General features: G+C 64.3%; 3 protein-coding genes across 3 annotated transcripts; all 3 read left to right on the forward strand.

The window, feature by feature from the left end:
- The first annotated feature begins 1,626 nt into the window (after window positions 1-1,626).
- On the forward strand, window positions 1,627-4,074 carry LOC118551431 (melanoma-associated antigen 10-like). Its single transcript, XM_078064855.1, is given in 4 exon segments — window positions 1,627-1,683; window positions 2,858-2,958; window positions 3,142-3,771; window positions 3,773-4,074. Coding segments are annotated over 4 exon segments (897 nt in total). The 3' UTR covers window positions 3,882-4,074.
- Window positions 4,075-8,166: 4,092 nt separating this feature from the next.
- On the forward strand, window positions 8,167-10,615 carry LOC144380538 (melanoma-associated antigen 10-like). The gene is given in 4 exon segments (XM_078064856.1): window positions 8,167-8,223; window positions 9,399-9,499; window positions 9,683-10,312; window positions 10,314-10,615. Coding segments are annotated over 4 exon segments (897 nt in total). The 3' UTR covers window positions 10,423-10,615.
- A 1,959-nt stretch (window positions 10,616-12,574) lies between these two features.
- Window positions 12,575-13,741, forward strand: LOC118523905 (melanoma-associated antigen 8-like). Its single transcript, XM_036073698.2, has one exon. The coding sequence runs from the start codon at window positions 12,575-12,577 to the stop codon at window positions 13,739-13,741; it is 1,167 nt and encodes a 388-aa protein (XP_035929591.2).
- Window positions 13,742-14,336: the final 595 nt, after the last annotated feature.

Here is a 14,336-nt window from a genome sequence, read left to right on the forward strand (position 1 = left end):
AGGCCAGGGATAAACCCTGAGGGAGGACAGAGCGGAGCCCTCTAGAAGCCCACCCATGATGTCAGTCTAGGGAGGCCCCCCTGGGCGGGATGGGGACACGAGCCCAGAGCGGCCGGACTTCTGCCTCTGGGTCTCCCGAGAACCTGGGGTCTTGACGGGTCGAAGGAGCAGGGCCTCCGTCAGGGGGGCAGAGGGGCGGGCCCAGGTCCTGTCGGGCTTCACGCTGAAGTTGCCGAGGGAGGACTGAGAGACCCTGGACCCCAGCCCAGAGGCAGTCCCTAGAGGCCCGAGTGGAGGACGGGGACACCCCGTTTGTGTTCGTGCGTGCGTTTGTGTGTCCCCCACTTGCCCATCTGGGTCTCGCAGAGGCCGGATGCCCCGGTGCCCGGGAGCGGATCCGTAGGCAGTAGAGACAGGCAAAGGCAGAGGCACCCAGGGAGTCGTGGTGGAGATCAGAAGAAGGCCCGGGAGACCTGGACGCCCCATCTCAGACCCCGCTCTCAGCCCCGGGGAGCCCTAGGCTTCGTGGCCGCAGGAGTTGGCCACAGACTTATCCCGGTGGGCTCAGGGCAGGGAGGGCCTTGGTGTTGGCGGACGGCCTAGGGACAGCCGACGAAGGGGCCTAGGACCTGCTAGGGCTCGAGGCGAGGACCCCCAAGGGAGTCCCCAGGGAGCCCACAGGACCGCGGCCCTGATTCAGCCACCGGAGTCTCCTGGGATGGGTGAGCCCACACGGTGCATGGCCACTCTGGCCTCAGGGCATCCGAGAACCCATGGCCATTTGGATGGAGCACTGCCTCAAGCATGGGGGTGGGGGGGAATGGCCCACGTGTTGCTGGGTGGAAATGCGAGGACCAGAAGGAGGACTGCGGTTTTGGGGATAGTGAACAGATTCGGTCCCGGGAGGCCCCGGGGCCAGATGATCACACAGGGCGTGCCCTGACTTCCCAGCCACATCTCCCAGAGCCTGGGGTCTGGGTGGAAGGAGCAGGCTTCAGGGCTGCCCAGGCTGACCCCGGGCCTGCCAGGTTGGAAGGGGAGGACTAGAGGGAGGACCGACTGGGCCGCACTAAGTTCAGGCCAGGGAGGTGGCCCCTGTGGAGGAGGAGCCCATGCCTCCTGTCCTGAGGTCCACATCTGGCTGTTAGAGACTGAGGGCCTGTGGTGAGAAGGAGCGGGCCTGGGGTGTAGCGGGCCTGTGTGTGTGTGAGGGTGGAGGGTGGGGTCGGGGGGAGCGGGGCACAGGTCCGGTTGGGAGTCAGGGTGAGGACCCTGGGGGAGGACTGGCCGTACCCCCTCCACCCCATCTCAGCAAAGAAGCCAGTGCACCGGAATCTGGCCGTGCCCAATCCAGGCAGGGTCGGTCAGCGGTGGCCCCAAGTGGCATGCGTGCTCACTTGTCTCGTGGGCCGGAAGGTGGGAGTCCTCAGGGAGCTGAGGTCTTGGTCTGTGGGGCACATGGCTTCTGTCTCACTTTGGGGACCTGGAAGAACGGCAGGCCCTGGCAGGAAGAAAGAGGATTAGCGTCCTGGGGTTCTGAGGGCATCCCCACCCCAGGACAGAGGGGCCGGTCCCTACTGCCAGCCCTTTGGGATCTTGCCGGGGGCTGAGGGTGGGGATGTAGACATGGCCGTGGACGAGGACGTGGTGGCCCCTCACCCTCCTCTCGGAGCTCTCAGGGAGGTGAGCCCCACGCTGGGAGAGGTCGGGGTCAGGTCATCTGGGGAAGCCCACCTTGGAGACACACAGGAGTCCCTGCTCCTGCCAAGAGTCAACATGGGGGCACCCGAGGGAGAAGTGAGTGACTCCTAACCCACCCCTCCGGACAAGGAAGTGATGGCCCAGGAATCTGTCCAGCCCCTACCTGGCCTCCCTGGGAACGCTGGGCGGGGCCTGTCAGGCTGAGTCCCTCCTCCTCTCCAGATCCCTCCTCTCAGGATGGGGAGGGCCAGGGCCTGAGGGTCTGGACTCAGGTAGCAGAGGAGGCAGGTGCCCTGGCTCTGGGTCTGGCCCTGACTGTTGGGGGGAGATGAGAAATGAGGGCATGCCTCCCACAGCAGGATCCTCTGGGCCCAGGCCTACCCTGCCGCTTCTGTCAGCCATGGGGAGACGGGCGATCGGTGGGCCAAGTTATGTCTCCTGACTTTTCCTTCTGGTGTCTCCCAGAGATGAGGCCTCGGCACCAGGAGGGTGGCCTCTGGTCAACACAGGGAGTTTTCCCAGGCCTTCTGTGGGGTCAGGGTATAGACGGAGAGGTGCACCCATCCCGGCACCGATGGAACCCCGAGCTTGGCCATCCCTGGGGTTCCGTGACGAGCCCTTAGACCTTTGGCAGGCGTGGGCACATGTGGGCCCCCTCGCTTACCTTCTGTGGAGTCTCAGGGCTGCGTGGTCTTGCTGTGACCCTTTGGCCTCAGGCTGCGGGAGGGGGGCCCAGGCCCTGCCAGGGGAAATAGCAGTCCCCTGAGAGGCCAAGGAGGGGACCGCCCAGCTTGGACTGGTGGGGACCTCACAGAGTCCGCCCCAGCCCTCCTGCCCCACTGGGCCCCGTGTGCCGTGCTCTGTGTCTGCTCCCTGAAGTGCTCCTCCTCTTGTCCTCCAGGGGCTTCAAGAACTCAGCGTTGAGGCCTAGGTCTGAGGCAGGAGCCTCTAAGGTCCCAGAGCAGGGGAGGTGCAGGTGAGTGCCAGTGGTCAAGGTGAGGTACGTGCTCTGAGCATGGGGCCAGGGGCTCGCCCCTCCCAGCCCAGAGGGGAGCCCTCAGCACCCAAGCCCGACGCAGCGCACTGTGAGCTCCGGGACTTCAGGCCTCTGCTGCCCGGGCTGCGCCCTGAGGAGCCATCCCACATCTTTCTTCAGGTTCAGCCTGACACAAACGCCATGTCCCTGGGTCAGAGGAGTGAGCTCTGGAAGCTGGAGGAAGACCCCGGCCCGGCCCAGGGCCTGGTGGAGGCACAGCTGTCCGGGGCTGGGGAGGAGGAGGCCCCGTGCGCCCCCTCCTCCTTCTCCACCTCCGCCTCCTCCCAGTCCACCGTCCCATCTGTCTCCTGCTCTGCCCTTTTTCTGGTCCCCTCGGAGGAGGGGTCTGCTGCTGGGTTCCAGAGTCCTCCCCAGAGCTCTGTGAGTGCCTGCCCCTCCCCCAGTGCCCCGGCAGCCACTGCCCAGAGCCAGCCTGACCAGGGCTCCAGCAGCCCCGATGAGGAGGGGTCGAGCACCTGGGAGGAGCCCGAAGAAGCCCAGCCGGGGCACCAAAACGTAGTCCAGGGGAAGGTGGTCGACCTGGTGGAGTTCCTGCTCCTCAAGTATCGCACCAAGGAGCCGATCAGCCAGGCAGAGATGCTGGAGATCGTCGGCGAGGATGACCAGGATGCCTTCCCTGTGATCTTGGGCCGAGCCTCCGAGTGCATGCGGCTGGTCTTTGGCGTGGATGTGAAGGAAGTGGACCCCGCCGACCACTCCTACATCCTGGTCCCCGTCCTGGGCCTCACCTGGGATGGGATGCTGAGCAGTGAGCAGGAAGTGCCCAAGACCGGCCTCCTGGTAGTGCTCCTGGGGTTTATCCTCCTGAACAGCGACCATGCCCCGGAGGAGGAGGTGTGGGAAGCGCTGGGGGACATGGGGGTGTATGCTGGCCAGGAGCACGTCATCTATGGGGAGCCCAGGGAGCTCCTCACCAATGTCTGGGTGCAGGAAGGGTACGTGGAGTACCGGCAGGTGCCCGGCAGCGACCCTGCCCGCTACGAGTTCCTGTGGGGTCCCAGGGCCCACGCCGAAATCAAAGTTGCAAATGCTGGAGTATTTGCTCCGGGTCAGTCTCGCGCAGCCGGCTTCCTCCCTGGCCCTGTCTGAAGGGGCTGTGAGAGATGAGGAAGAGGGGGCCTGAGCCCCCGCGTCTGCCAGGCCCTTTCCAGGCATTGGTGGGGTCGGCAGCTTCTCCTCCAGGATGCTGGGCTTGAAGTGAGGCCGCTTGTTGGTCCTTCCCTGTGTGTGTTTGTGTGTGTGCGTGAAGACAGAGCCCTGGGCGTTTGAAGGAGTGCAGGGCCAGGGAGGGTTGGGGGAAGAAAGCAGGGTAAGGAGCCTCCTGGGGGTGGGGGTGGTTGTTCCCTGGGATGACTCCCACATCCAGAGCTTGGTGTCCTTGAGGAAGCTGTCCTGTGGGGTTCCTTGCCATAGAAGGTTTCATCCGTTTCAGCGGCGGAGTGTGTGAGTGACATGCACCCCGCAGCATTTGTCCGTACCCAGTTCAAGAGTTAAGAGTTTTATCATGTTCCGGGGGCGCCTGGGGCCGCTGTTGGTTAAGCATGTGCCATCGGCTCAGGTCATGATCTCAGGATCCTGGGATCGAACCCCACATTGTGCTCCCTGCTCAGTGGAGACTCTGCTTGTCTCTCTCCCTCTGTGTGTGCTCTTTCTCAAATAAATAAATAAATAAATAAATAAATAAATAAATAAATAAATACCTTTAAGAAAAAAAGAGTTTTGTCATGTCCTGGACACCAGCCTGGACACCTTGCCTACTTGTTTGGTCTCTGGACCGAAATCACAGGGCATTGGCCTAGGGATGGGTTGGAAAGGCGAAAGAATGGAACAAGCAGGGGACGGGGGTCAGAAGCTGGAGAAATAAAAGTTTGTTGGTTCTTGCTTCTGATGCCTTCCCGGCCATCATTGTGCAAATGCCAAAGGCAAGCACGCGCACACACGCGAGCTCGTGCATTGGCCTGGTTCTTCCAGAAAGGGGGGGAAACGTCCTCCCAGCACAGAGGGAGCCCTGCTCACTGGCTCCTTGATTCCCAGAGCTGGGCTGAGCTCTGCTCTCTGGAAGGCCCTGTGGGTGAGCAGTGAGGACACGAGGAGAAGCAGGACACGTCCCAGCCATAGGGGACCGTGTCTAGCAGCCGCAGTCCTGGCAGGAAGGTGGGGAGGGGTGCGCTGAGACCCGCAGAAGAAGCGGAGGCAGGGTGAGGGGGGTGCGGCCCCCGGGGCGAGCACTGCAGTGGAAATGCCCCCGGCCCGGGGGCGGGGGGCTGGGGTGACCAGAGGGTCCCCGTGATTGCCTCTGTGCAGCTGGTCACCGGCAAGCTGGGTGGCGACACTGCCAGACTCCAGTCTCTGCCTCCGTGTCAGGGAAGGCGGGGGGCAGGCTGCGAGCCTATGTGTGAGGTGCACGGGCACGGGCTCAGCGGGGTGCCGGGGGCGGGGCCCCAACCTTGCCGGGCGGGGTCCAGGTGAGGAGCCCAGGGAGGACCGGGGGACCCCCGGCCTGCCCGCTCCCCTCTCCTGCCCCCACGTAGCCCACCCCGGAACCCATGTCCGCCCGACGTGCTGTCAGCCCGAGGGGACCCCTTCCTATGGGGTCCGGATGTGACGAGCGCCGACTTCCGCCTCGGAGGCGTGGGAGACGCCGGGACCACCGTGTGTGGGAGGCCGGATCTCGGTCGGGCCAGGCCAGGCGTGCAGGTAGGCCCACCCGTGAGGGAGCACAGAGTGGGGGACCCCCAGGAGCCAGGTGGCCCATGCCGGCAGCCCCGAGACACCCCGGGCGGGGACAGCGTCGTCCCGCTGAGCCCCTCCCGCCGGGGCCCAGGACCAAGGACACGGGTCCCCAGAGGGACGGGCCCGGGCCCTCCCTGGAGCGGGTTCCGGGGGCAGACGGAGGACTGTGGGGGCCACTCTTCGGCGCTCAGGTCCAGCCCCTCGGGCCCTGCCGCGGCCAGGCCCTGGGGGCCCCCCGGGGAGGGTGGCCACAGGTGGCGTCCGTCCGGTGAAACGCGCCTCGGGGCTCTGACGGAGCTTAGGACCTTGGTCAGAGGGGAAGGATGCCAGGTCGGGAAGGGGCGGGGGCACAGGGAGCCCCAGGGGGTCCAGGTGGGGTCGGGGTGGGGATCGATCGGGGCCAGGACCGAGGGACTCTCGAGCGCAGGACAGAGGGGACCTCACCGAGGTCGGGCCCCAGGGTGAGTCCGGGACGGCCGCTGGGCGGGATGGGGACACGCGGCCAGTGCGGCCGGACTGGTGCGTCCGGGTGTCCCGAGACACTAGGGGCCTTGGCGGAAGGAGCAGGGCCTCCCTCAGGCGGGCAGAGGGCCGGGCCCAGGTCCTGCTGGGCTTCACGCTGAGGATGCGGAGGGAGGACTGAGGGTCCCCGGACCCCAGCACAGCGTCAGTCAGGGAAGGTCCGTGGGGGAGGGGATCGAGCACGTGGTGAGTCCGGACTTCCGCATCCGGGCCTCAGAGACTCTGGGGTCTTTGGCCGAAGGAGCAGGGCCTCCCTCCCGTGGGCAGAGGGGCGGGCTCAGGTCCTGCTGGGCTTCATGGTGAGGTTGCAGAGGGAGGACAGAGGGTCCCCGGACCCCAGCACAGCGTCAGTCATGGAAGGTCCGTTGGGGGGGGGGGGAGGGTGGAGGATTGGAGCACGTGGTGAGTCCGGACTTCCGCATCCGGGTCTCTGAGCGACTGAGGCGAGGGCCTGATGAAAGGAGCAGCTGCTCAGGTGGGCAGAGGGGAGGGCCCTGGCGACCCAGTGGCGGGGGCGTGGCGTGGGGAGGCCAGGGATAAACCCTGAGGGAGGACAGAGCGGAGCCCTCTAGAAGCCCACCCATGATGTCAGTCTAGGGAGGCCCCCCTGGGCGGGATGGGGACACGAGCCCAGAGCGGCCGGACTTCTGCCTCTGGGTCTCCCGAGAACCTGGGGTCTTGACGGGTCGAAGGAGCAGGGCCTCCGTCAGGGGGGCAGAGGGGCGGGCCCAGGTCCTGTCGGGCTTCACGCTGAAGTTGCCGAGGGAGGACTGAGAGACCCTGGACCCCAGCCCAGAGGCAGTCCCTAGAGGCCCGAGTGGAGGACGGGGACACCCCGTTTGTGTTCGTGCGTGCGTTTGTGTGTCCCCCACTTGCCCATCTGGGTCTCGCAGAGGCCGGATGCCCCGGTGCCCGGGAGCGGATCCGTAGGCAGTAGAGACAGGCAAAGGCAGAGGCACCCAGGGAGTCGTGGTGGAGATCAGAAGAAGGCCCGGGAGACCTGGACGCCCCATCTCAGACCCCGCTCTCAGCCCCGGGGAGCCCTAGGCTTCGTGGCCGCAGGAGTTGGCCACAGACTTATCCCGGTGGGCTCAGGGCAGGGAGGGCCTTGGTGTTGGCGGACGGCCTAGGGACAGCCGACGAAGGGGCCTAGGACCTGCTAGGGCTCGAGGCGAGGACCCCCAAGGGAGTCCCCAGGGAGCCCACAGGACCGCGGCCCTGATTCAGCCACCGGAGTCTCCTGGGATGGGTGAGCCCACACGGTGCATGGCCACTCTGGCCTCAGGGCATCCGAGAACCCATGGCCATTTGGATGGAGCACTGCCTCAAGCATGGGGGTGGGGGGGAATGGCCCACGTGTTGCTGGGTGGAAATGCGAGGACCAGAAGGAGGACTGCGGTTTTGGGGATAGTGAACAGATTCGGTCCCGGGAGGCCCCGGGGCCAGATGATCACACAGGGCGTGCCCTGACTTCCCAGCCACATCTCCCAGAGCCTGGGGTCTGGGTGGAAGGAGCAGGCTTCAGGGCTGCCCAGGCTGACCCCGGGCCTGCCAGGTTGGAAGGGGAGGACTAGAGGGAGGACCGACTGGGCCGCACTAAGTTCAGGCCAGGGAGGTGGCCCCTGTGGAGGAGGAGCCCATGCCTCCTGTCCTGAGGTCCACATCTGGCTGTTAGAGACTGAGGGCCTGTGGTGAGAAGGAGCGGGCCTGGGGTGTAGCGGGCCTGTGTGTGTGTGAGGGTGGAGGGTGGGGTCGGGGGGAGCGGGGCACAGGTCCGGTTGGGAGTCAGGGTGAGGACCCTGGGGGAGGACTGGCCGTACCCCCTCCACCCCATCTCAGCAAAGAAGCCAGTGCACCGGAATCTGGCCGTGCCCAATCCAGGCAGGGTCGGTCAGCGGTGGCCCCAAGTGGCATGCGTGCTCACTTGTCTCGTGGGCCGGAAGGTGGGAGTCCTCAGGGAGCTGAGGTCTTGGTCTGTGGGGCACATGGCTTCTGTCTCACTTTGGGGACCTGGAAGAACGGCAGGCCCTGGCAGGAAGAAAGAGGATTAGCGTCCTGGGGTTCTGAGGGCATCCCCACCCCAGGACAGAGGGGCCGGTCCCTACTGCCAGCCCTTTGGGATCTTGCCGGGGGCTGAGGGTGGGGATGTAGACATGGCCGTGGACGAGGACGTGGTGGCCCCTCACCCTCCTCTCGGAGCTCTCAGGGAGGTGAGCCCCACGCTGGGAGAGGTCGGGGTCAGGTCATCTGGGGAAGCCCACCTTGGAGACACACAGGAGTCCCTGCTCCTGCCAAGAGTCAACATGGGGGCACCCGAGGGAGAAGTGAGTGACTCCTAACCCACCCCTCCGGACAAGGAAGTGATGGCCCAGGAATCTGTCCAGCCCCTACCTGGCCTCCCTGGGAACGCTGGGCGGGGCCTGTCAGGCTGAGTCCCTCCTCCTCTCCAGATCCCTCCTCTCAGGATGGGGAGGGCCAGGGCCTGAGGGTCTGGACTCAGGTAGCAGAGGAGGCAGGTGCCCTGGCTCTGGGTCTGGCCCTGACTGTTGGGGGGGAGATGAGAAATGAGGGCATGCCTCCCACAGCAGGATCCTCTGGGCCCAGGCCTACCCTGCCGCTTCTGTCAGCCATGGGGAGACGGGCGATCGGTGGGCCAAGTTATGTCTCCTGACTTTTCCTTCTGGTGTCTCCCAGAGATGAGGCCTCGGCACCAGGAGGGTGGCCTCTGGTCAACACAGGGAGTTTTCCCAGGCCTTCTGTGGGGTCAGGGTATAGACGGAGAGGTGCACCCATCCCGGCACCGATGGAACCCCGAGCTTGGCCATCCCTGGGGTTCCGTGACGAGCCCTTAGACCTTTGGCAGGCGTGGGCACATGTGGGCCCCCTCGCTTACCTTCTGTGGAGTCTCAGGGCTGCGTGGTCTTGCTGTGACCCTTTGGCCTCAGGCTGCGGGAGGGGGGCCCAGGCCCTGCCAGGGGAAATAGCAGTCCCCTGAGAGGCCAAGGAGGGGACCGCCCAGCTTGGACTGGTGGGGACCTCACAGAGTCCGCCCCAGCCCTCCTGCCCCACTGGGCCCCGTGTGCCGTGCTCTGTGTCTGCTCCCTGAAGTGCTCCTCCTCTTGTCCTCCAGGGGCTTCAAGAACTCAGCGTTGAGGCCTAGGTCTGAGGCAGGAGCCTCTAAGGTCCCAGAGCAGGGGAGGTGCAGGTGAGTGCCAGTGGTCAAGGTGAGGTACGTGCTCTGAGCATGGGGCCAGGGGCTCGCCCCTCCCAGCCCAGAGGGGAGCCCTCAGCACCCAAGCCCGACGCAGCGCACTGTGAGCTCCGGGACTTCAGGCCTCTGCTGCCCGGGCTGCGCCCTGAGGAGCCATCCCACATCTTTCTTCAGGTTCAGCCTGACACAAACGCCATGTCCCTGGGTCAGAGGAGTGAGCTCTGGAAGCTGGAGGAAGACCCCGGCCCGGCCCAGGGCCTGGTGGAGGCACAGCTGTCCGGGGCTGGGGAGGAGGAGGCCCCGTGCGCCCCCTCCTCCTTCTCCACCTCCGCCTCCTCCCAGTCCACCGTCCCATCTGTCTCCTGCTCTGCCCTTTTTCTGGTCCCCTCGGAGGAGGGGTCTGCTGCTGGGTTCCAGAGTCCTCCCCAGAGCTCTGTGAGTGCCTGCCCCTCCCCCAGTGCCCCGGCAGCCACTGCCCAGAGCCAGCCTGACCAGGGCTCCAGCAGCCCCGATGAGGAGGGGTCGAGCACCTGGGAGGAGCCCGAAGAAGCCCAGCCGGGGCACCAAAACGTAGTCCAGGGGAAGGTGGTCGACCTGGTGGAGTTCCTGCTCCTCAAGTATCGCACCAAGGAGCCGATCAGCCAGGCAGAGATGCTGGAGATCGTCGGCGAGGATGACCAGGATGCCTTCCCTGTGATCTTGGGCCGAGCCTCCGAGTGCATGCGGCTGGTCTTTGGCGTGGATGTGAAGGAAGTGGACCCCGCCGACCACTCCTACATCCTGGTCCCCGTCCTGGGCCTCACCTGGGATGGGATGCTGAGCAGTGAGCAGGAAGTGCCCAAGACCGGCCTCCTGGTAGTGCTCCTGGGGTTTATCCTCCTGAACAGCGACCATGCCCCGGAGGAGGAGGTGTGGGAAGCGCTGGGGGACATGGGGGTGTATGCTGGCCAGGAGCACGTCATCTATGGGGAGCCCAGGGAGCTCCTCACCAATGTCTGGGTGCAGGAAGGGTACGTGGAGTACCGGCAGGTGCCCGGCAGCGACCCTGCCCGCTACGAGTTCCTGTGGGGTCCCAGGGCCCACGCCGAAATCAAAGTTGCAAATGCTGGAGTATTTGCTCCGGGTCAGTCTCGCGCAGCCGGCTTCCTCCCTGGCCCTGTCTGAAGGGGCTGTGAGAGATGAGGAAGAGGGGGCCTGAGCCCCCGCGTCTGCCAGGCCCTTTCCAGGCATTGGTGGGGTCGGCAGCTTCTCCTCCAGGATGCTGGGCTTGAAGTGAGGCCGCTTGTTGGTCCTTCCCTGTGTGTGTTTGTGTGTGTGCGTGAAGACAGAGCCCTGGGCGTTTGAAGGAGTGCAGGGCCAGGGAGGGTTGGGGGAAGAAAGCAGGGTAAGGAGCCTCCTGGGGGTGGGGGTGGTTGTTCCCTGGGATGACTCCCACATCCAGAGCTTGGTGTCCTTGAGGAAGCTGTCCTGTGGGGTTCCTTGCCATAGAAGGTTTCATCCGTTTCAGCGGCGGAGTGTGTGAGTGACATGCACCCCGCAGCATTTGTCCGTACCCAGTTCAAGAGTTAAGAGTTTTATCATGTTCCGGGGGCGCCTGGGGCCGCTGTTGGTTAAGCATGTGCCATCGGCTCAGGTCATGATCTCAGGATCCTGGGATCGAACCCCACATTGGGCTCCCTGCTCAGTGGAGACTCTGCTTGTCTCTCTCCCTCTGTGTGTGCTCTTTCTCAAAAAAAATAAATAAATAAATACCTTTAAGAAAAAAAGAGTTTTGTCATGTCCTGGTCACCAGCCTGGACACCTTGCCTACTTGTTTCATCTCTGGACCAAAATCACAGGGCATTGGCCTAGGGATGGGTTGGAAAGGCGAAAGAATGGAACAAGCAGGGGACGGGGGTCAGAAGCTGGAGAAATAAAACTTTGTTGGTTCTTGCTTCTGATGCCTTCCCAGCCATCATTGTGCAAATACCAAAGGCAAGCACGCGCACACACGCGAGCTCGTGCATTGGCCTGGTTCTTCCAGAAAGTGGGGGAAACGTCCTCCCAGCACAGAGGGAGCCCTGCTCACTGGCTCCTTGATTCCCAGACATGGGCTGAGCTCTGCTCTCTGGAAGGCCCTGTGGGTGAGCAGTGAGGACACTAGGAGAAGCAGGACACGTCCCAGCCATAGGGGACCGTGTCTAGCAGCCGCAGTCCTGGCAGGAAGGTGGGGAGGGGTGCCCTGAGACCCGCAGAAGAAGCGGAGGCACGGTGAGGGGAGTGCGGCTCCCGGGGCGAGCACTGCAGTCGAAATGCCCCCAGCCGGGCCTGGCCCCAGGGGCGGGGGGCTGGGGTGACCAGAGGGTCCCTGTGATTGGTTCTGTGCAGTTGGTCCCCGGGAAGCTGATCTGTGACTCTGGCCCTCCTGGGGAGGAGGAGCCCCCATGCCCCCCCTCGTCCTTTTCTACCCACCCCTCGGGACAAGGAAGTGATGGCCCAGGAATCTGTCCAGCCCCTACCTGGCAGCCCTGGAACCCTGGGCGGGGCCTGTCAGGCTGAGTCCCTCCTCCTCTCCAGATCCTTCCTCTCAGGACGGAGAGGGCCAGGGCCTGAGGGTCTGGACTCAGGTAGCAGAGGAGGCAGGTGCCCTGGCTCTGGGTCTGGCCCTGATTGTTGGGGGGAGATGAGAAATGAGGGGATGCCTCCCACAGCAGGATCCTCAGGGCCCAGGCCTACCCTGCCGCTTCCGTCAGCCATGGGGAGACGGGCGATCGGTGGGCCAAGTCATTTCTCCTGACTTTTCCTTCTGGTGTCTCCCAGAGATGAGGCCTCGGCACCAGGAGGGTGGCCTCTGGTCAACACAGGGAGTTTTCCCAGGCCTTCTGTGGGGTCCGGGTATAGACGGAGAGGTGCACCCATCCCGGCACCGATGGAACCCCGAGCTTGGCCATCCCTGGGGTTCCGTGACGAGCCCTTAGACCTTTGGCAGGCGTGGGCACATGTGGGCCCCCTCGCTTACCTTCTGTGGAGTCTCAGGGCTGCGTGGTCTTGCTGTGACCCTTTGGCCTCAGGCTGCGGGAGGGGGGCCCAGGCCCTGCCAGGGGAAATAGCAGTCCCCTGAGAGGCCAAGGAGGGGACCGCCCAGCTTGGACTGGTGGGGACCTCACAGAGTCCGCCCCAGCCCTCCTGCCCCACTGGGCCCCGTGTGCCGTGCTCTGTGTCTGCTCCCTGAAGTGACTCCTCCTCTTGTCCTCCAGTGGCTTCAAGAACTCAGCGTTGAGGCCTAGGTCTGAGGCAGGAGCCTCTAAGGTCCCAGAGCAGGGGAGGTGTAGGTGAGTGCCAGTGGTCAAGGTGAGGTACGTGCTCTGAGCATGGGGCCAGGGGCTCGCCCCTCCCAGCCCAGAGGGGACCCCTCAGCACCCAAGCCCGACGCAGCGCACTGTGAGCTCCGGGACTTCAGGCCTCTGCTGCCCGGGCTGCGCCCTGAAGAGCCGTCCCACATCTTTCTTCAGGTTCAGCCAGACACAAACGCCATGCCCCTGGGTCAGACGAGTGAGCTCTGGAAGCTGGAAGAAGACCCCGGCCCGGCCCAGGGCCTGGTGGACGCACAGCTGTCTGGGGCTGGGGAGGAGGAGGCCCCATGCCCCCCCTTGTCCTTTTCCACCTCCGCCTCCTCCCAGTCCACCGTCCCATCTGTCTCCTGCTCTGCCCTTTTTCTGGTCCCGTCGGAGGAGGGGTCTGCTGCTGGGTTCCAGAGTCCTCCCCAGAGCTCTGTGAGTGCCTGCCCCTCCCCCAGTGCCCCGGCAGCCACTGCCCAGAGCCAGCCTGACCAGGGCTCCAGCAGCCCCGATGAGGAGGGGTCGAGCACCTGGGAGGAGCCCGAAGAAGCCCAGCCGGGGCACCAAAACGTAGTCCAGGGGAAGGTGGTCGACCTGGTGGAGTTCCTGCTCCTCAAGTATCGCACCAAGGAGCCTACCAGTCAGGCAGAGATGCTGGAGATCGTCGGCGAGGATGACCAGGATACCTTCCCCGTGATCTTGGGCCGAGCCTCCGAGTGCATGCGGCTGGTCTTTGGCGTGGATGTGAAGGAAGTGGACCCCGGCGACCACTCTTACATCCTGGTCCCTGTCCTGGGCCTCACCTGTGATGGGATGCTGAGCAGTGAGCAGGAAGTGCCCAAGACCGGCCTCCTGGTGGTGTTCCTGGGGTTTATCCTCCTGAACGGCGACCATGCCCCCGAGGAGGAGGTTTGGGAAGAGCTGGGGGCCATGGGGGTGTATGCCGGCCAGGAGCACGTCATCTATGGGGAGCCCAGGGAGCTCCTCACCAATGTCTGGGTGCAGGAAGGGTACGTGGAGTACCGGCAGGTGCCCGGTAGCGACCCTGCCCGCTACCAGTTCCTGTGGGGTCCCAGGGCCCGCGCCGAAATCAGCAAGTTGCAAATGCTGGAGTATTTGCTCCGGGTCAATCTCGCGCAGCCGGCTTCCTCCCTGGCCCTGTCTGAAGGGGCTGTGAGAGATGAGGAAGAGGGGGCCTGAGCCCCGGGGTCCGCCAGGCCCTTTCCAGGCTTTGGTGGGGTCGGCAGCTTCTCCTCCAGGATGCTGGGCTTGAAGTGAGGCCGCTTGTTGGTCTTTCCCTGTGTGTGTTTGTGGTTGTGCGTGAAGATAGAGCCCTGGGCATTTTAAGGAGTGCAGGGCCAGGGAGGGTTGGGGGAAGAAAGCATGGCAAGGAGCCTCCTGAGGGTGGGGCTGGTTGTTCCCTGGGATGACTCCCACATCCAGAGCTTGGTGTCCTTGAGGAAGCTGTCCTGTGGGGTTCCTTGCCATAGAAGGTTTCATCCGTTTCAGCGGCGGAGTGTGTGAGTGACATGCACCCCGCAGCAGTTGTCCGTACCCAGTTCAAGAGTTAAGAGTTTTGTCATGTCCTGGAAACCATTTGGGACCCCTTGCCTCCTTGTGTGGGCTTCGGACCAGTATCACAGGGCATTGGTCTAGCGATGGGTTGAAAAGGCGAAAGAAAGGAAGAGTGAAGTGATGGGGTCAGGAAATAGAGAAATAAAAGGAAAAGTTTGTTGGTTCTTGCTTCTGATGCCTCCCTGTCTGTCATTCTGCAAATGCCGAAGGCACACACAGG

This window comes from Halichoerus grypus, chromosome X (genome assembly GCF_964656455.1).
Source record: "Halichoerus grypus chromosome X, mHalGry1.hap1.1, whole genome shotgun sequence".
Classification (NCBI taxonomy): Eukaryota; Metazoa; Chordata; class Mammalia; order Carnivora; family Phocidae; genus Halichoerus; species Halichoerus grypus.